Consider the following 21,124-nt stretch of genomic DNA (forward strand, 5'->3'; position numbering starts at 1 on the left):
CCCTGGGACCATGACCTGAGCTGAAGGCAGACGCTTAACGACTGAGCCACCCAGGCTCCCTGGTTTTATAATACAAAACTATCCAGCAAAGTCCCCCTCAATGGTCTTCTCTTTCAAAACAAGTGAAACTACTCTCATTTATTTATTAAAACATCCTCAGAATCCGTACTTACTCCCCCATAAAATTCCTAATTTTGTGTTTTCTAGCATTATCTTGATTAAATTTATTAGAAGCTGATATCATTTGGATGTATGAATTCTGTCTTTCACCTTATTAACTGCTGTCTTATAATTTGTTCTCCCGAGGTTTTGTTCTCCTAGTGAATTTCCATTTATTCTATTTATTTTCATGCTTCATTTTTTTAAATAAAAAACTTTGAGGATATTTTCCTGGGCATACAACTTTGGTCACACTGTGAGTTTGGATACACAGAGTCATCGCTGTAATTTTTAAAATAGTCTTTAACGGTGGTTTTGAACAATTCTTTCTTGGCCAGGTTGTAGCAGAGGAGACTGCTTTAAAAGTTCCCCTAAAGTTTTCTTTTAATTGAATTTTTATGGCCTCATGGTTAGAAAATATGTCTGAAGGTTTTTTCTGGTATTTTGAAACGTGTGGCCAAGAAGTTGATCGATTTTTTGTAAATGTTCCATGAATGCTTAAAAAGAAGATGTATTATTTGTTTATGGGCTACAAAGTTCAATATTTTTCAATTATTAAAATAGTTAATAATTCAGGTCTCAATCTCCTTGTTTATTTTTGCACAAAAGTTCACAGTTTACTGTGTATGGTACTTTTATCCATATTAAATGGTCCTTCTAGACCATTCAATGTTTTTTGCTTTGAATTCAAGTTGGTTTAAAATGAGGACTTCTATTCAATTGCCCTTTGGTTTGTACTTCCCTAATAAATCTCTGTTATTCATTTATTTTTCAAGGTCTTTCCGCTTTAGGAACCTCTTCTGTAAACAGCATGAAATCAAATTTTGCTTTTAAATCCCATCCTAAGAGACACTGCCTTCTAACAGGGGAGGGAAACTTAATTATGTTGACTGTTATAAATTGTAAGTTTGTTTTTTCTCATCTGTGTTTTTCAATTCTTCCTACTTCTTTTGTCTTTCTGTCTCTGCCGTTGTGTGTGTGTCTCCCCCAGGGATGTGGAGAGTGCGTATTCTCAAGGTAGTGAAAAGTGGGGCTCGCGGCAGGGTTCTGGGGTCTCGGGTCTGCCACTCCCCAGCTCTGGGGCTTGGCGTGCCGCTTTAACCTCTCCCTGCCTCAGCTTCCTCCCGGGGGTGGGTGTGGAGATCACAGTGGCCCCCACACCTCACGGAGCTGGGGTGCAGGTTAAGTGAAATAATACTTGGCTGATGCTATTGCTATCCTATTGTCACACTTCAAAAATTCTACCTGTGGTTACCTTTAGGTTTAAAAAATGATTTAAACTATATTTCTCTAATTATTAAAATTGGATGATAGGGCTTTTAACATTCTCTTCTACCTAAGATGATGATTTTAGCATGCTTTTACTAATCCTTCTTAGCCTTCTCTCAACCTTTTAATCTGGGAGTTTGCAACTCTCTAATTGTTATGGAATCTTTTATCACACATCTATTCTTTCCAGAACCCACTTTTTGTTTGATGTCAGAGTTTGGTTTTGCAGTCATGGTCAAATGTACCTGGATTTCACTTTTACCTGGCTTCAGTGCTGCCCACCTGTCTTTCTTTCACACCATTGCATTAAGACCTTAATTGTGATTCATTCCCCAAAACATGCAGCTTGTTTACCTCCTGAGCCCACAAAACTCCAAGGATGACTTTTGTTCTTGTTTCCCACAAGAATGACGCTAATGTCTGCAATTTAGGGTTCCTGAGGAAGTTCTGTTCTGTGCTGCCCGGGTGTCCTAGGATTGCTTAACCTTTAGATTCAGTAAATTTTCCAGAAAAAGAGTCTATTAGGATATGTCTAGGTATGGCTTTGCATCCCTGTTATGACTGAGAACAGCTGTTTCCATCTGCCTAATCTTAACCTCCCCACCACCCCTGGGCTGCCAGTTCTAGAAAAGTTTTCTTGGTGTATGTCTTTGATTATGCTGTTATCCAGATTATCCTGGTTTCTTCCTCCAAAATAGCTCTAGTTCTCAGGCTTACCCTTGATTCTGGAGCCTCTAGTTCTGACCTATCATCCACCTCTCATCTCTATGTTCTGTTCCACATTCTGAAAGAACTTCTAAGTGCGTCCTCCACATTCCATGTTTTAAAAATTCAGTACCTCCAATGTGAGTCTTCTTTGTGCTAAAATAGTTTTCGTTTTCTGGCACTCTGTGCTTCTGTGAAGCAAACACAGTTCCCTTTCATGTCTGCTGCCTTGTCCCCGGGGCAGAAATCACAGCCTCCTGCACCGTTAGGGAGCCTAAGAGCCTTCTTGGGCTGCTCTCCCCGCCCCATGGCTCTCGTGATGAAACATTCTCCTGCATCTACAATTACTCTCCTCTTTCTTAATTAGCCGGTCTGGTTCCAGGGCCTCGGGGAGGATCTCCCCCCACCCCCACCCCACGCTCTGCCGGAAACACACTGTGCCCTTAGGGGAATCTGCCCAGACCCGCACTCCTTGGGCTCCCCCCTGCCCCCAGGGCTACTGACTTCTTCCTTCAGCTAGAGGGCAGGCTTCATCCAATGTGGCGGGTACTTTCTCGTCCTCACTAACTAGTCCTCCGATACCCCAAAGCAGTGGTTTGCAAGCTTCTGAAACCATGCACTCCTATTAGTACCAAGATTTTGAGCATGTACCCTCCTCTGCTCTATGTATACTTATTACTAGTTGCACACATGTATTACTATCTACTTGCTTATTAAATACTTAAAAGCTTCAGTTTTGTAGGAGTGCCTGCGTGGCTCAGTTGGTTGAGCATCTGACTCTTGATTTTGGCTCAGGTCATGATCTCAGGGTCGTGAGATTGCCCCTCATCGAGCCCCTCCTGTGGCTCCAGGCTCAGTGGGGAATCTGCCTGTCTCCCCCCTCCCTCTGCCCTTACCCCTGCTCACACACACATGCTCTCTCAAATAAATAAATAAATATACACCTTTTTCTGGATTGAAATCTTAAGTTCTATAAGAACAGTAACTATGACTAGAAGCCCTGATCGCGTCTTCCCATCGCCCCAGCGGGGCTTGGGGCGCACTCCACACCAGCCGTTGTGCCTCCACCCAGAGGGGCCCACGAGAAGCCACAGCCCTGCTCTCAGCTCTGCCCGGCCCATGAGGACTCGGCCTGGGGGCTTGTGTCAACCCCACGCTGTGGGTCCCGCTCTGTGTCCCTACTCGGTTCTCGGAGCTGAGGTCCCCTGCCAGAGGCGGTAGGAGTTTGTGGGAAGGACATGCGGAGGAGGGGGCTCTTCTCACTTCCTGGCTTCTGGCTGGTGCCGCCCGGACGCGGGCAGTGGGGGTGGAGGAAGAAAACCTCTCTTGATCTCTTGCAATGGGAAGGGTGGCTCCAAACAAGAGAAAGAAGGGGCCCGTAGCTGTTTTCCTTCAGTTCCGGGGGCAGGGCCTCCAGAATCCGGTTTCCCATGAAAATACGAATATGTGGAACTAGATGAAAACTCACACTGTCACCGCCGAAGACCTGTTGACAGGCTGGCTGTGTGCAGAGCTTGGAGCCTCAGGAGGGAAAGTCCAAAGGGATTCCGTTCAAGAGGCTGGAGGTGGTTTACAAAACCTGGCTTGGGCTCACAAGACAGTTTGCTGTATCTGTGTTCTGCGAGGCCTTTGTGCCTCCTGCGGGGAGGTAAACATTCCCGGGAGCTGGCCCCTGCGGAGGGCAGCCAGGAAAGCCCATTTCTGCAGCCTGTGGCCCGAACACAGGGCTCTCCACAGCCCGCTCGCACGACACGGTGTTTAATGAGGAGCTTCCTCCGATGGGCTCTGGGCGGCCGTGGGAGGCGGGCACGTGGCCAGGAGAATCCCAGAGAACGCGGAGGCCCACAACTGTCAGGCCCACAGCCGGTGATGTAAGGCCGCTCTGGGGTGTCCAAGGAAAACAAGTCTGTGTTGTCAGGGCCGTCCTGGCAACCGGGAGCTGCCCCCCCAGAGCACACAGTGCTGCGTGATTGCTAGCCCCTTCTTCCTCAGAAGGGGGAAACGTGAAAAACCTTTACTGTCACATAAAAGCCAACCGAAGATATGAGAAATGCCTTTTACAATGCGTCTCGCTGAAGAGGGGTCTCCATAGCAACTTCAGAAGTGTGTGTATACAACCAGATAAGGCCAGGCTGATGAAAGGCGCCCGGAATGTGGACAAGCTCCGCTCTGGGCATCAGCAGGCAGGAGTATTCTAGAGCCTGTCACGTTCCCTCTCTGCCGACTGAGGTGCCAGACTCATCCTCCGGTCAGCTGAGCCACATCAAGGCCATCTTGCCTGGCCTGCTGCTGCTGGCCGCCAGCACGACCCGTGTCCAGTTTCCGTCCAGTCTGTGCTTGAATGGCTCCCGTGTCAGGGCTCTTCCCGCCTTCCCTAGTGCTGGGCGCTGGGCAAGGACAGTGATCGTCTACACTGGATTCTGAAAGAAACTGCTTGGTCACTGAAAGAGCAGTGCTTCCCTGAACAGCAGAAAACATGCTTATTTATACGTGTTTTCACAGCTCCGAAGGCCAGGCTCCTGAGAAAGAGTCTCACGCGGGAGCTTTATTGGGGCAGTTCTCAGCATCAGCCCCTGGGGGGGGGGGGGGGGGCGGGTAGGGCGGAGAGGAAGGTGAAGGGCCAGGCAGTCAGAGGGCCCCTGGAGCTGGGAGGGCCCTGTGGGGACCATCCTGCAGGAGGCGAGGGGCCTGAGCCTTGACGCTCCCACACCGACAGGTCCTGGATGCTCGTGGCCCGGGGCAGGGCCCTTGACCTGGCCGAGGCCACTCCCTTCAGCCTGGGCAGTTCCGGGGAGCGGCTCCGTGGCCACCAGCAGCCCCAGCTGCAGGAAGGCGAGCGGTCCAGAGTGGGCTTGCAGGTGGCGCACGGCGGCTGTGTGTGAATTTACCATGAAGTCAGCGCCAAGGACAGTGATCAAGGTCAAGGGCACAGACAGCAGGGCCCTGGGATCTAAGTGCCAGCCTGAGCGGCCCTGAGACTCTCGGGCCGGGAGCCCCCAGGACAGTCCAGGCCACAGCGTCCTTGTGAGTTCGAGCATCAGCGCGGGGCGGGGGGGGGGGGGAGGTGTGCGGGCGGGAGGACGACGCACACGCACCAAGTTCACACTCTGCCTCCGCACTTCCCAGCCCTGCGACTCGGGCCGCTGCTTGCTGTCCGCTCCCACAGCTCTGACGTGGGGACGGTCGCAGCGCCTCCACCACAGGCCTATGGAAGGCAACAGAGGGGACCCGCAGAAGCATGTCACAGGCCCGGCGGGCGAGCCGGGGAACACAGGCGTGACCATGACACACACCGAGGCTGTGATGTCCTCGGGTTCCATCTGGACAGAGACTGTTTGGTCGAAGGGCTTTCCACGGGAGCGGGGGGACAGGCACGAGGCCTGGGACTGGCTCGTTGTTTCTCTGTGCCTTTCGTGGGACTGCGGCCCTGTCAGCCCTGCCGCGGGCTGTGGGGGGCCAGCCGACCCAGGCTCAGCTCAGAAGCCTTGGCGGGCCCTTCAACGCCAAATAAAAGGCAACAGAGTACTTTGCAAACTGTACACTCGGAAGCATGCTTATTTTCGGGTAAAAAATAGTCACCACCTTGTGGCAGGTTGAATAAACAATGAACCTCACTTGCAGATACTTTGCTCTGCGTTCAGCACAAGTGTTTGTCCGAACCATGGCGTGAGCACACACGCCAAGCGGGGTTGACGTGAGGACGCGGAAGGTTTCAGACACCGGAAAGGGCTTTGCAAATTCAATCACAGTGGTTGGAAGACTCGGCTCCGATCGATTAGGAAGGGGAACAGGAAGGCAGGGGCCTACCTGTGGTAGGAACTGGCTGGCTCTCATTCTACAAAGCAGCCACGGAACTCCCAAGAGTTACCAGAAGCTCTCCATCAAGACGGTTGATTTCCACTAGCACTGTGCTGCAGTGGGCAGGCCCGCACGCTGCCTCGTTCCTCTCCAACAACAAACCCTGGAAAGTAGGGATTACGACCCCAGCTTGCAGGTGACAGAACCGAGGCCCAGAGAGGTACAGTGGCCGGCGCAATGTTGCTCAGCCCGGAGTATGTCAAGGGATTTAGGGCTGGAACCCAAGCACCAGCTTTCCTGACTGCAGAGAGAGTGTCTGCGCCCCGGGAAACTCTCACGAAGCGTCCCCCCCCCAGCAGATGCTATGGTGCCAGCCGCCACAAGGCAGGGTTCCGAGGAGGTGGGCATCACGTGTCCCTGGGGCTTTGCCCACAAGAAATGTCTCCCCACCTGGCACTGGCTCGCAGGGACTGACACTGTCATGCTTGGGGGCCTTTGCGGCTGCAGAAGAAAGCCCTCTTGGTCTGACTGTGTGTCTGCTGGCCAAATATCCACAAACAGAACATCTCCAAATAGGGGGGAGGTCTGGCTCGACGTACCCACGTGAGACGTTTTTAGCTAACTCTCCTCCACCCTTGTGTCTCCCGCTTTGTCTCTGCTGGGACAGCGGTGCCTGGAAGATTGGCGACACAGCTATCAGCAAATTGAGGGGGACTGCCAGGTCCGTGCAAACTGCCCAGGGTGCTTGCCCGGGCCTCCCCACATCTCAAGTGGACTTCTCTTCCTTCCTTCTCGAGAGATCCTCATTTTAAAACAAGGACACTGAGGCCCAGAGAGGTTAAGTGACTTGCCGGAGGCCTCACAGCAACTTAGGGAGAGAATCCAGCTTTCTAACAGACGTGTTCAGACTCCACATGGGAAATCAGATTAAAATGAATATCCAGGGCTAGCTGGAAAGGGACAGGAGTCCTCAAGGGCAGCTTGGGGGTGAAGGTGGAGGAAGGTGGCCTTGTGCAGCCCTCGAGCCTCAGGGAGGGCCTGTCAGAGGGGCCGGCGCTCTGCGTTACAGGTGGCTCTGTATGAGGCCACATCCTCCTGCTTGCCCAGCACCAGCTCCTGAAATTGTGTTTCCCAAAGTCTGTTCCTGCCATACCGTGCTTCTCAAAACTTTAGGTGCATGCAAATCATCAGGTGAACCTGTTAACATGCAAATTCTACTTAGTAGCTCTGGGATGACGCCTGAGGTTCCACATGCTAACAAGTTCCCAGCGATGCTGCTGCTGCTGGTGTGTGGACCACACGGTGGGTAGCGAGGCATCAATAGTGTACAAAGAAAAGGGTTTTGGGGTGAATCCTTTTGAGAATATCTGGACTAAACAAAATTAAACCAGTTTCCTCACTGCAGGACTTCCCCAAACCTTGAAAATGCTAGCGAGCGTCGTTACCGTCCCAGAGGGAGCGCTAATACAGAACCGCAAAGCGCTGTGCGCGAGAAAGGGCGAGGGAAGAAGGCCCAGAACGCGGGCGCTCGCCGGTGTACGCAGGAAACGGACGCGTCGTGCGCGCGGCTCCCCGCTCACCTGGCCCGCTGGGCCCCTCCCGGCCCCTCCCCAGGCGCACCTGCCGGCCGCCAGCCTCCGGGAGCACGTGCGCCCCGCCCCGCCCCCCAGCCGCCGGGAGCGCCCGCGCGCAGGCCTACCTTTCGCAGACGCGCACGGTCCAGGCGGCGATGATCCACAGCGAGATGCTGAACACCAGCAGCACGGTGCCCGGGCAGATGGTCATGAGGGTCTTCATGACGAAGCGGGTGTTGAAGTTGATCTTGTTGAGCGCGCCGATGCTGCGGGACGAGGCGTCGGTGAAGAGCTTGCTGTGTAGAAGCATGACGCGCGCGATCAAGTACAAGCGCAGGAACATGGGGATGGACAGGATGATGTCCACGTCGGCCTCCGCCCGCGACGGCGTGTACGAGAAGGCCAGGCGGGCCGTCCAGAAGAACTTGTACTCGCCGGGGATGGGGTGGATGGCGCACACCAGCATCTCCAGGCTGATGTGCAGGATGCGCTCGTAGGTCATGGCGATCCGCCAGTCGTCCGCGCCGTTGTCGATCACGAAGAGCTGGCGGGAGCAGAGAGCCCGTTAGAGCGGCCGGGGCTCACCTCGGGGCCCCCAGGGGAGGCCTGGCCTGTGCGCTCGGGGCCCTGCTGGCCTCTCCAGACTGCTTCCCGCGCCCCTTCCTGCCTGAAGGTGCCCCGAGCTGGCTGTCCCGCGAGCAGGAGGAGGAGCCGCCGGTCCTGCTAAAACTGGCCCTGCGCCCCTGCGGGGCCCTGGCGGGGGGCGTGGAGGTGAACAGCGGTGCTCCCCACCCGAGCGACCCCGGGGGCTGCGCAGCTTCTCTCCCCCTGCGGAGAAGGGGTCCGTGTGCCCGGCCGCACTTTGGCCCCACACAAGGCAGCAGAGTGTCCACGGTGGGGGCCCTGGGTCAGGATCCCGACCCCAAGGCGAACCAGCTCTGTGATCGGGGTACGTTAGCGAACCTCTGTGTACCTCAGGCTACCCCCGCCGCCGGCCGGCTCCGTGAGGCTGCTCTGGGTCTGTGTGCACGGGGTCAGAAGCCCGCCTGGCTGCCAGGAAGCCCTTGCTGTGATTACCGTTAGCACCACGGGTGGCCGGGCTCAGGGCCGCCTGGCGGCACTCGCCCTCCTTGCCTCTGAGACCCCTGCGGCCACACCATGAGGGTGAGCACCTGCTGCGTGGCTGGCCCTGGCTGCTGCTGGGGCCCACAGGGGGGCCAGGCCTTGTCCTCAAGGAGGTCCCACCTGAGGAGTCGAGGCTGAACAAAGCAGCTCTGAGCTGTTCCACAAGGGGAACTAGGAGGCACTGTGGGTCCAATGGGGCCCAGTGGCTCTCATGAGGAAGGTGTGATCCCTAGCCAGGAGAAGGTACCCAGCCCCGCACCCAGCCAGGACTCCCCTCCCGCCGTCCCCAGTGCAGCTGAGCCAGGGGCGGGGGGTGGTCCAGACACAGCCTTCCACCATCTGCAGACACAGAAAAGCCCTAAATGGCTGCTCGGTGGGTCCCCTCTGCTCCTAACTGCCACCGACAGGCCAAGCCATGGCAACGTGACTGCTGGCCAGACTCTTCAAATAGGAAACGAAAACCGTGCACCCTATAATAAAGAAGTGCATCGGGTTACTATAGTAACCGGGTTCGCTGTGGGCAGGAACCCAAGCGACGATGCCGAGGCACAGACCTCTCTGAGTCCCCCGCGGGGAGGGAGACTGTGTGCTCTCCATGTTACAGGAGACGGCACATCACGGGCCCAGCCTGGCAGGAAGGTGCTGGTCCCCGGGTCTCCTGGTGTGGGAGGAGGGGGTGGGGGCAGTGAGCAGAGGTGGGTGAGCCCCACGGGCGTCGCCACATCCAGTTATTAGCTGTGTGCCCTTTGGCGGCTCACACGCTGCTCTGAGCCAGTTTCCACCTCTCTGCCAGCGAACTCTTCATCTTGAGCCTGCCCATCTCACGGGATTAGCGTTGGGGTCCAGAAATACGGATAGTACGCGGAAGTGTGCTTTACCGACCACTCTAACAGTGGCCTGGGGCACTCATAAACAGGGTGTCCGTGGGGCGTGGGGGGGCTGGGGCTCCAGGGCAGGCCCTTGTGTCCCAGGAGACTCCACTGCTGTCCCACATGAGGACCCCCTAATGCCCACCGGAGCCACAGGGCAGCCCCGCGGCTCTCGCCTTGGGCAGCCCCCACCCACCGCGTCCTCGCTCAACTTCCTGCTTCCTGCGTGTCCCTCACATGCTGCAGATCTCGGTGCGTACTTTGCTTGTCTGTCTGTCCCCCGGAATGCTAGAACCACTCGGAGAGTTTGTTGAAAATACCCGTACCTGGGCCCACGCAGACCAAGCCGATCGGAATCCCTGCGGCTGAGGCGCCAGCATTGGGATGTTTCTTCAAGCTCCCCAGCGGACTCTAAAGTGTCTCCGGACTGGGAGCCCCCAGCACCGCCGGCCTCCTGAGCGACAGGGGCCGTGTCCTCCCTGCTGCCTGTGGCGCCTCCGGGACCCGGCCCGGCCCACACGCCGAGCTAGTGCTGGTGAGTGCGGGTTTAGTGAATGGCACGGCTGCTTACTGTGGGAGACCCCTGGCTGAGCGCCCTCTTGGGCTCAGTCTCCTCCTCTGAGGAGTGAGGAGCAGGTCAGTCGGCCCCCAAGTTGCCGTCTCCTCTGAAGACCCTCTGGCTTGGCGCCTCCCACTTCCTGTGTGTTGGCGCATGAGCTCTCCAGCGCCAGGACCGACCCCAGCGCGTCTCCTCTCTCCAGCGCCTGGGAGGGTAGCTGGCGTGCAGTGGGCAGGCTCTGGCACTTTGGCGGCTAGAGGGCTGTGTAGCTGGATGACTGTGTCATGTGAAAAAGAGGACAGATGGCCAGAGCCCCTTGCCGGCCACCCAGGAATGGGGATTCCTGTGGAAAACTCATTCCTAAGCCTGTGACCAACGAAGTACCTAACGGTTCACCTTAGCCACGGGCAGGGCACCCTCCGTTCCCAGGGGCTGGTCCAATCTGGAATAAATAAACAAAGCCTTAGAAAGTTCTGGAGGGCGCCTGAGTGGCTCAGTTGATTAAGCATCTGCCTTCGGCTCAGGTCATGATCCCAGGGTTCTGGGATCGAGCCCCGCATCAGGCTCCCTGCTCGGCAGGGAGCCTGCTTCTCCCTCTCCCTCTGTCTGCCATTCTGCCTACTTGTGCTCTCTCTCTATCTCTGTTAAATAAATAAATGAAAATCTTTAAAAAAAAAAAAAAAAAGAAAGTTCTGGAGCTGCTCTGGAACCGGGACCTCAAGCAGCGCTGGGCCAGAAGGGTGAGGGGAAGGGAGAAGCAAGTCCAGCCAAGGACCGTCCTCCCCTGTGGTGTGGTCCCAGCCATGCAGCCCCGGCTCTGGAGCAGCCCGTTTGAGGATGGTGTAAGCACGCCAACGGGATGTGGGGGCCTGGCCTGGGGCACGGGGCACCAGGGAGCCCTCAAGAGCTCGGCTCTGGGCAGTCACAGAGCAGACGCCTCGGAGGCCCGGGCTGACCAGTGAGTTTCCTCCTACCGCGGCCCCTCAAACGCTGGCTTGCCCACGTGGAGAAGGCACATCCCATTGTCCCCGTTGCTGGGAATTTCCGCCCCCTAAGCCTACAAGAGTGATCTCAGCCATTTGGGTCTGGCCAGCCTGAAGGAGCAGGGCCCAGTGGCCTCTCCTGCCTCGGGCAGGGCCCTGACCTGAGCTGACTCCACACCTGGTCCTTCTGCCACTCGGCTGGTGGTTCTGAGAACCTGGAGGATTCTCAGCCTGTGAGCATCACCCTGGGAGCTTCAGGAGGGAGATTTAATGTGACAGAACGATCCCACACTTCCCTTCACGGAGCTTGTAATTAGAGAGAAGGGAGAACCAAGTCAACTCAGCTCAACTCCGTTCAACAGAATGGTTGTTAAGAACCGACTACCGATGCTCCTCGACTTCCAGCGGGGTCCCTGACCACCGACCATGGCCGCTTAGCCTGGCCGACCCCAGCCAAGCTCACAGCACTGGTGCTGTGCCTTGCGTCACATCTGAATGCCACGCTGGAAGTGACAAGCCAATGGCTGTGCGGGGACAGAGTGCCCGTCGGCTGTCCGGCTGGCCCCCAGCCGCCGCCCGCACCATGGGGGAGGACCATGTCACGTGTCCCCAGCCCAGGAAGGGACCCATAGACTGAGTGCACATCACCGTCACGGCATCATCAAGGCAAAAACTCGGGGCCCATGTGCAGCCCTGGAGGTTTGCTAAGGAAGTAACCGTTCTGTGCTAGCCCCCGCAGGGGAAGCAACGATGCAGGGGACGGATGTGCCCACGAGCCGGACTGTGGCGGTCATTCCACAGTGCAGACTTGGAATGTACCCAGTTGTATTTGTCAGTTATTCCTCGATAAGAAGGAACCAAGCAGGTGAGGACACGGCAGGGACATAAATACGAATCCGACCCATATCCAGGAATCAGCCTGTGGCCTCCGGTAGCTCTAGCATGAGAGGCAGGTGAGGGCGCATCCGGGAAGCTTCTGGGGTGAGGCAGGGCCTGGGAGGCCTGTCCCACACACACGTGGCTGCTTGTGCAAGTGACCCCCCACCCTGTTTGCTCGCTTCTTCACACAGCGCTTTGCCTCTCCTCCCAGCGTGAGGTGCCGTCCGTCTCTCAGCCCCGGACTCTGAACTCGGCCATGTGCCTTGCTTTGGCCAGTGGGGCGTAGCAGGGGTCGGGAAGGGTCTGCGCAGCGGGGCCTGCACTGGACACCCTGTCTTCCCTGCCACCCCGCCTGCAGGCAGCACTGGCTGCATGGCCCCAGGGAAGGCCAGGCCAGACTGCCGACCCACACAATCATGAGGGAACGAGGCTTGTTTCAAGACATTAATTTGGGGCGTGTCTTCGTATGCAACAAAAGTAACACATAACAAACCTCGCTCACGCACTACGGAACCCGCGTGTCAGGAGAGCCGGGTCCTTTGCCTGCTGCGCCCCACATTCTCCTGCTGCTCCTGCATGGCTCCCCAGTCCGGCCGGGTCAGTCTGGCTCCGTAACTGCGCGACCATCTGGGGAGGGACCAGGACAAGGGCACCCAGCTTTCCCAGCCTGGGGACACCTCATTTCATAGATCTGAGAATAACTCGATGCCTTTAAAAAGCGAGTTTGCGGGCACCTGGGTGGCTTAGTCGTTGAGCGTCTGCCTTCAGCTCAGGTCATGATCCCAGGGTCCTGGGATGGAGCCCCGCATCGGGCTCCCTGCTCCGCGGGAAGCCTGCTTCTCCCTCTCCCTCCGCCTGCCACTCCCCCTGCTTGTGTTCCCTCTCTCGCCCTCTCTCTCTGTCAAATAAATAAAATCTTTAAAAAAATAAAATAGGGGTGCCTGGGTGGCTCAGTCGGTTAAGCGTCTGCCTTCGGCTCAGGTCATGGTCCCAGGGTCCTGGGACCGAGCCCCGCATCGGGCTCCCTGCTCGGCGGAAGGCCTGCTTCTCCCTCTCCCACTCCCCCTGCTTGTGTTCCTGCTCTATCTCTCTCTCTGTCAAATAAATAAAGTAGAATCTTTGAAAAAAAAAAAAAAAAGCGAGTTTGCAAGCAGTTTGCTTATTTTGCACACTAAGTGCTCCTCACATGTGAGGAGGTCAGCCGGTAGACAAACTCAAAGAACAAAGGCTAAACAGAATTTGTCGGGTGTGGCGGGGGCAAACTGCAGGGAGTTTGGGAGCCGTGAGTCTTGCTGGCAAATTCGGGGGGTAAATTGATTCAGCTGGCAACAAGCAAAGAGGTCAGTGTGAGCATTCTTTCGTTGAACAGCCAATTAGAGGTATAAAAAAAGCCCCAATTTCCCTTATTTATGAATTCTCCAGAAACCCTCGCACTGGAGCTGAGGCGCATGGTGCGGAGCGCGGGTCCTTCCGCCCGGGCCTGGCCTCAGTCAGACCAGCCTGCGCCGCTCCCAGAACGAACACCCAGGGGCCCTCTGGTCCCCTCAGGACAGGTGCACGCGCGCACGGCACCTCGAGCCCACGCGGGGGGCGAGGCTGGGACAGGTGGGTAGGGGCCCACCCTGGAGCCTCCCCAGTCACCCCGAGAGCAGAGCGCCTACCTTTCTCTTGGAGGCACACAGGAAACCAGCCTTTTTTTTTCCCCTTTTAGGCAAAATAAGTTTGGAGTTGATTCATTGGATTCGCCAGCTTCCCTGTTCTATTTTGAAAGCCTGAGGTCTTCCGGGTTCTTTATATAAGCAACATCTTTTATCAGAATGTTCTCAGCTGTTAGGGGCGATCCTGCTTAGACATTTTCTGACTAACCTGAAAAACTTCAATTCTCATGCAACTATGAATTTTTTTTTAAATTAAAGGAGAGGAAGTGGAAAAGGCCTCTTGTGTTCTCTACTGTTCTCTCTCTGTGAGAGAAAAACTCCAGAGAAAATTTTCATCATTTAAAAAAATATATGCAGAAAAAAAGTGAAAGAAAAAAATTAAAGATTTTCTTAAAATCCAGTAATTATATATAAAATATATATTTTTTAAACCCTGGGGCATATATTATGCATGTACACCATGCCTATGGGGGTTTCCATGGAAACAACATCACAGGTCCTGTAATACCTAATTAGGTTTCCCCAAGGACAGCGCTGATTGCCAGGGAGGAAATGCCTGTCTGGGTTTGCAGTGATGGTTAACATAAAATTTCTAGGTAGTGAAGGTGCCATGGAGCCTGCTGAAGAAACGGAGGAAGGGGGAAAAGCAGAGGTATACAAAACGTACCTCTGGACGAGGCCAGCAAGTACGTGGGCTGTCGAGGAAGTCTACAGTTCCACTGCCACCGAGACTCTCAGTGGGCCGGGGGTGCACCAGCCAACTCTGTGTCTTTCCAAGAAACCCTCCCCATCGGAAAGTGCTGTGCCCTGTGCCCCCCGGGGGCTCCCGGCCCAGCAGAGTCTACCCGCGGGCTCCCGTGGCATGCATGAGAGCCACGGGGACCTCTGAGCCTGAGGTTGGTTTGGGACTGCCGGGGACCAGTGGTGACCATAAACCCTTTCCTGTCCCCAATTCTCGGAGAATGAAAGTCAGTGATGGCGTTTGAGAAAGCTAGTATGTTTCACACACAAAACAAGAATGCTTTGATCCCTGGCCATGACACCGCTGGGGATGAGCATTTTGCCACTGACTGTCCATGTGTGGGCAAGTCCCGGTCCCTCTCTGGTCCTCAGATTCTTCATCTGGAACGCGGGGGGGTGTCTGTTTGTGATTTTCTGTTTTCTCCTAGCTGTGGAACCATTTCTTCTAATGAGACTTTTCACAGAAGCCCAATACGGGGAACAGATAAATTCAGAGCTGTTCCAGTCAAAAGGGTAGAGAAAAGCATTGGGAGGCCAACTGTTCACCAGCCCCTCCAGCCTAGCTCTCCGTGGAGGCCCCATACGCCTCTGACAACATGTCTGCTGGAAATCCATCAGCAGGACCAGCTGGCCTCGAGTGACAATGAGGCATAAGGCCTCGTGCTGGACATCAAGGTGCTTTGGGTCTAGGTCAAGAAATGCTGATGCTCGGGCGTGAAACTTTACCCAGATCAGTCGTTGGTTTGTTCATTCATTCATTCATTCATTCGCTCCATCGTTCATTCAATGTGGGTTGAGTCCCTATTATGTGACAGCCTCCACGCTAAGCTCTAGGGATAGAGCGGGAACGAGGAGACAAGTCCTCTTTCCTTAGGGAGTTCACATTCTAGTGGAGAAAAAATAGATAATAAACAGGTAAACGCTGAACTTCAGGGTGCCGTGCCTGGTCGGAGGAGACTAGGACAGGGCAGAGGCGACGAGAGCAGCTCAGGGGCAGGAGCGCTGTGCCAGGCAGGCCGCCCAGGCAGCTCCCTGAGGAGCACACCTGGGAAAGGTGAGCCTGCAAGGACGCGCGTCCCAGGCAGCGACAGCAGGTGCAGAGGCCCCCGGCACGGTGGGGCTGGGAGAGTTTGAGAGAAGAAAGAAAGAAGGCCAACGTGGGAAATAAGCCAGGGCAGCAGCAGATGGGGGCCCAGAAGCCATGGGGGGGGCTGCATCCAGGGGCGGGGAGGCCACCAGCCCACACCCACCAGAGCCACGGACACTTCGTCACCACTCGCTGAAGACGGACGGCCCATGGGTCGAGTCCGTGTCTGTGTTAGTCAGCCCCGGAGGCCGGGGTCCCAGACCAGAGCCGCCTCCCGCCAGCGCCCCCTCCCCCACACGTGGCAGAGGCCGAGAGGACACTGCTCTCGCTTGCTCTTCTTCTAAGGCAGTCCTATCCGCTTGGGCCACTCCTAAGACTTCATTTAACCTTAATCACCTCCCGAAGACCCCATCTCCAAATACAGTGATGTGGGTTAGGGGCACAGGATGCAGCCCACAGTAATGCTCCTGTGTGTCCACGTTACCCAGAAGCCCAAATGCAGGCTGAGACAGGTGATTCTGCACATGCCGTCTTACCGCAACCTCGCAATCCCCTATAAGGAAGCAATAGCATGCCCACAGAGCAGAGGAAGAAACTAAAGCCCACGGAGTCGAAACCGGTCTCCCAGGGCCCTCCCCTATCACCTGCCAACCTGCCAGGCAGAACCCTCCAGGTTAGGCACCAGCCAGTTTGAGTTCTACTTTGTTTCTCATAAAGAAAGTTCAAGGCCACTTCTTTACGAAGAGTCTTCCCTGAGCACAGAATCAGTACACAATTACAATAGGCTGGGGTCTGCGGCACTCTGGGAGCCCCACGTGGCGATTAGCAGTCCAGACTGGTCTCCCTTTGTGGAAGACAGGTGCTTTCATTTCCACAAGACACGCTCCCGTCGCCTTCCCTGATCGCACTCAGCCCCTCAGGTGCCTGGATCTGATGGCGGAGCCCCCATCGGGAAGAGACCGTCTTTGTTAGGAGCACCCCCGGCATGTTTGCTAATGAAGAGGATTCCTTTTGGGCACAGCTGGGGTGGTTCGGAGCAGACCTACACTGGGCTTCCATTACCTGCCCCAGAAATGAACAGGAGAGCTGGAGGCTAGGGGGTCAGGGGAGAGGGTCAGTGGTAGCCAAAGAGCACCTGGGGCCAGAGGGAGGACAGAGCCCACTCATGATGAGTTCAAGGCCATGTTATTGCTTCTGCCACCAGCAACATCATCCCCTGGCCTTGCTCCTGAGCCACAGACAAGGCCTTGATCATGGGGGAGGGGCTGGGGAGGTGGCCAGGGCCCACAGGGGTCCCCAGGAGCAGGACAGGCTGCAGAATTCAGCAGGGGCAGCAGTCTGGTACAAGAGGAGCTGCCAAGAGAGACACGGAAGTCCCCAAGGGTCCCCAGAGACCTTCGGAGAGACACCAGGTACGTCCTTGTGTGGGGTGGAAGTTTGTGTCCAATTCTACTTGAAGCAAGAGCAAGGGGGCCCATCCTTGGGTTAGAGTGGCCACGGCCTGGTATTGTCCATCTTCACTGCTGTTAGAGCAAATGATGGAAAATGCAAACCAGACCGAGCCACTTTCCTTCCGAGAGAGCCTTTCGGTGGCACCCCCGGAGTGGTCAGAATCCAATCCAACCTCCCACTTGTACTTGGCAAAGGGGCTTTCCCCACGTGGCCCAACTGCCACCCTGGCATCTCGTTCCAGCCAACCCGAGTCACTCACGGTCCCAGAACTCGTGTCCCTCTGAGTTCTGTACCAACAGTTCCCTCGTGTCAACGTCCTCCCCAGGGAGCTCCTCTCACCCGTGAGGACCCAGATCAAGTCTCTCCTTCCACAGGCAGAGTCGGGTGCCCTCCCCGGGATTCCCCCAGCCCCATGCGGCCGCAGCACCAATCCTCAAATAGCAGCCGGGGAAGGTCTGGAGCGCTAACCCCAACTTCGGGGGACGTGGGGAGGGAGCAGCGGGGTGCTGGCCATCTCCATCACCCGCTACAAAAGAACCACGTACTGCAGCCTCCCTGCGCTCAGGCATTACCTCATTTAGCCCTGAGCAGGGCTCGGGATGGGTGTCATCGTTCCCATTGTACAGATGGGGAAACTGAGGCTGCGAGAGATTAAGTAACTTGTTCAAGCCACACAGTTAATAAGGAGCAGATCTAGGCTCCACAGACGGGCAGACAATCCTGAGCGCCGTGTCCCGTCCCAAGCTCTGCGAGGGTTCTTGGTGGGTGGCCCCCGGGGTTTGCCCACGCAGGCCAGGGCAGCCGGTGCCTCTGGCAGGTCAGGGGGTGAGAAGGTTCCTGAGCACCCACTGCGTCTGGGGTGAGAAGGACTGTTTTCTGTACAGGGAGTTTCTGATAGCTTCCATTTGCTTTTGACGCAGGAACCCATCCTGCCGAGCACTTGCGGAGTGGCGGTGCCCTCACTGGGCCTGCGTACTACTGGGCAGGGGGTCCTCCACCCTGGCTCAGGGGGCATGTTTGCTAAAAACAAAGAAGATTCTGGATCTTTCAGCAGCTGGGGGAGCTGAGGAACCAGCTCAGGACCAGGTGTTCGTGGTGGGTGGCAGAGTTTTTCCCCAACAGACTGACACGCCTGTCAGCTCGGGAACTACCGAACCCTCCGCTCAGGGGAGCTGTCCCGTTCAGTGGAAGGGGGTGCTCGGTCCATCCTGGGCCTCACAGCAACCCCCCGTTTACACAGCCCCCCCAAGACTGCACAGCGGGTGAGTGATGGAGGCAGGATTCGAATCCAGAGTCCGCACTCTCATCTATTAAGAGAGTTGGCCCCCGCCTGAGCCGCTGACCCAGAGGCCTGCACCTGCTTGTCTGAGCCCGGTCGCCGGGCTCCCGCGGGGCTCCCGGAGGACAGGGGGCCTCGGGGCAGGCAGCACCAGGGCAGCGCGCACTGGCTGGCTCGGGAAGCGTGGGCCACCCCGGTGACCGCGCCAGTGGGGGAGATCCTCTGAGAACAGGACAGGTTAAGGTCTTAGGACGATGTCATTGTGACTGTAAAGGAAAACATTTCAATTGTTCACCATTTCTGTAATTGTCCTGAGGCAAAATCATCTTTTACCATGTATGCACAAGATAAAGAAACCAGAGTATTTAGAGAGAATTGCTAATAACAACTGCTAGTAATTAAAAAGAAGAAGAAGAAGGAAGCCAGCGTGGAAGCAACCTGCACGCGCATCAGAGGAACACGGCCAAGTCTCCGAGCCGCCGTGTGGAACTCCCTCCCGGCAGCTGGTTTTATTTTTTATTTATTTATTTTTTTTTTTTAAAGATTTTATTTATTCATTTGAGAGAGAGAATGAGAGAGAGCACATGAGAGGGGGGAGGGTCAGAAGGAGAAGCAGACTCTGCTGAGCAGGGAGCCCGATGCGGGACTCGATCCCGGGACTCCAGGATCATGACCTGAGCCGAAGGCAGTCGCTTAACCAACTGAGCCACCCAGGCGCCCCCGGCAGCTGGTTTTAAAGACGAAGTGGACCTACGGATGCCGACTTCGGAAATATTCCTGATATATTATTACATAAAAAGTGAGAACTGCTGTGTAGTGGGTACGGTACAGTGTGATTCCTCTTTTTTCTAAACAGCAGACAGCAGCGCGCAGAAGCCAAACCTCCCTGTGCCTGTCCGCGCACATGGACGTGCCCAGGAAGGCGGCGCGAGCCCTGGGCCGTCGGGCCCCCGCCGTGGGTGCTGGCCAGGGACGCGGGCTGAGAACCAGGGAAGCTACTGGCTATTTCCCTGTAACAGCGAGAACACGTTTGTGTGAAAACAAGCTCATACTGCTTTTGTAATCCTGAAAACCCAATAAAGTATTTTTTCTGAAGAACTGTCCCGGGGAAGCTACTCGCTGAGTCCAATGGGGACGTTTCGTGGTCGTTCTTAGAGGGACATGGGTCTCCCGAGCCCTTCCCTCCCTGTTGTCTTCCACTCTTCCACCGAGAGAGCCTTGAGGCCCAGGAGGCTGTGAACAAAGCCCCGCTGGGCTCCCTCCAAAGGCCACCCCCCAAGGCCAATGTCATGGCCGGCCCGTAGCCCTCCTGGCAAGACACCCTGGAAAGGAACGTCACGCTGCAGGCAGGGAAGGCCACGTTAGTCGGCAGCCCACCCTGCCCGCTGGCCCCATCTGGCCAGAGGCCTGGGCTCCTGGGGGAGGACGTGGCCTTCCTCACGATCGGTGCCCACTCCTCACACTGCCCTGGACCCAGACCCCTGGGGCTCCCACTCTGGGTCCCCCAAATAGAGGGCCATGCTCCATACCGCCTCTGGTCCATGGAGCCATGTCCTCCCCATCTTGTAGGCCACCCTTCGGCTATCCAGGACCCCGAATTCCCCGTCTGAGCCTGCTTCTGCGTCCTGCACGCCCCTTGCCCAGCTATGCTCTGGTAGGCAGACCACAGCTGCCTGTGTGTGCGGCTCTCAGCCTGAGAGGGGGCCGAGGGGCAGGGGGTAGGGCTGGCGGAGTTCCGGCCTGAGGGCTGAGCTGTGGGGGCTTGGGAGTTTCCACCGAGGCTGGCCCCAGGCCCTGAAGATGGGGGTCTGCCCATAATCCTTTCTGACTGTCTGGGGGTGCGGTGTGTATACTTTTCTAGATTGTTCCCAGGTCAGGCCAACAGGACCCTGCCCCTCCCTCTCAGACGGCCCCACCTACCTCCGCCCACCTGCTGTGGCTGCCCCAGGCTTCCAGACTTGCTCTGAGGGCACTTGCCATGAAAAGGGGGCCCAGGGGCCCATGTTTGGGAATGCCTCCTGGAGAGTCACTTATTAAAGGTTCTGAGAATCCCTAAGGAAAGGAAACCTGCTCGCCTTTGAGAGGCAGTTTCCCACCTGACTCTTGTCTCCGTTCCAAGACAGATGCGCACGTGTGGGGTGCGGGGTGCTCCCTGAAACAGATGCTGGGGGCGCCTTCAGGCACCCATGCCCCCGTGACCAGGACAGCGGGGGACCCCGGCCTCCCTCAGCAGGCGCCGAGGGCACCCAGAGCCACCCAGCAGGCCGTGGCAGCTCTGGGCACCGGGCTCCGTCAGCCAGCCACATGCCCAGGCTTCGTAGGAAATTACGTGACAAACAGTACACGGTCCTCACGAGGTTGCCGGCACGGCTCTCAACGCTCCACAAACCCAACTCCTGTCATCCCCAAAACAACCCGATGTGGTGGGCCCTGTGATTATCGAACTTAAAGATGAGGAGACTGAGGCAGGATGAGTTAGTGACCTGCCCAAGGGCACCCGGGTCTGAGTCCAGGGCAGCTGGGCAGTGGTAGCCTGGACCAAACCCAGGCCGTCTGGCTCCAGAGTCCGTGTGTATCAGCTTTCCGTTGCTGCTGTGACAAATTAGCACAAAATCAATGACCCAAAACAACGCAAGGGCTGCTCTGGCAGTTCTGGAGGTCAGAAGTCTGAAATCAGCCTCACTGGCCTGAAGCCAAGGCCGTGGGCAGGGCTGGCTCCTGGGGGTGGGGGCGAGCTCCGCGCCCTTTCCTGCCCCTCCCGCCGCGCACTTCCTCTCCTGTCACCGAACCTCCTGGAGTTCTCACACCTCACACTTCCTCTCCGACTCCCTTTCATAAGGACACTTACGACCACGATTAGGGTCCATCCGGAAAATCCAGCATTATCTCCCTGTCTCAAGATCCTGAATGGGACCCCACCTGCCAAGTCCCTTTTGCAGCTAAGGTGACATTTGCCGATTTCAGGGACTATGCCTGGACATTTGGGG

At 56.3% G+C, this 21,124-nt stretch overlaps 1 protein-coding gene across 2 annotated transcripts in view; it reads right to left on the reverse strand.

The window, feature by feature from the left end:
- The window catches only part of KCNN3 (potassium calcium-activated channel subfamily N member 3), a 132,097-nt gene that overhangs the window by 44,741 nt on the left and 66,232 nt on the right, over positions 1-21,124 (reverse strand). For both annotated transcript variants that reach the window (XM_045876503.3, XM_064593640.1), the window contains exon 3: positions 7,631-8,049. In XM_045876503.3, coding sequence (XP_045732459.1) covers positions 7,631-8,049 — 419 coding nt within the window. The remainder of the gene's footprint in view (positions 1-7,630; positions 8,050-21,124) is intronic.

This window comes from Mirounga angustirostris, unplaced genomic scaffold (genome assembly GCF_029215605.1).
Source record: "Mirounga angustirostris isolate CCGP_5_RB_7025 unplaced genomic scaffold, mMirAng1.0.hap1 SCAF_6, whole genome shotgun sequence".
NCBI lineage: Eukaryota > Metazoa > Chordata > Mammalia > Carnivora > Phocidae > Mirounga > Mirounga angustirostris.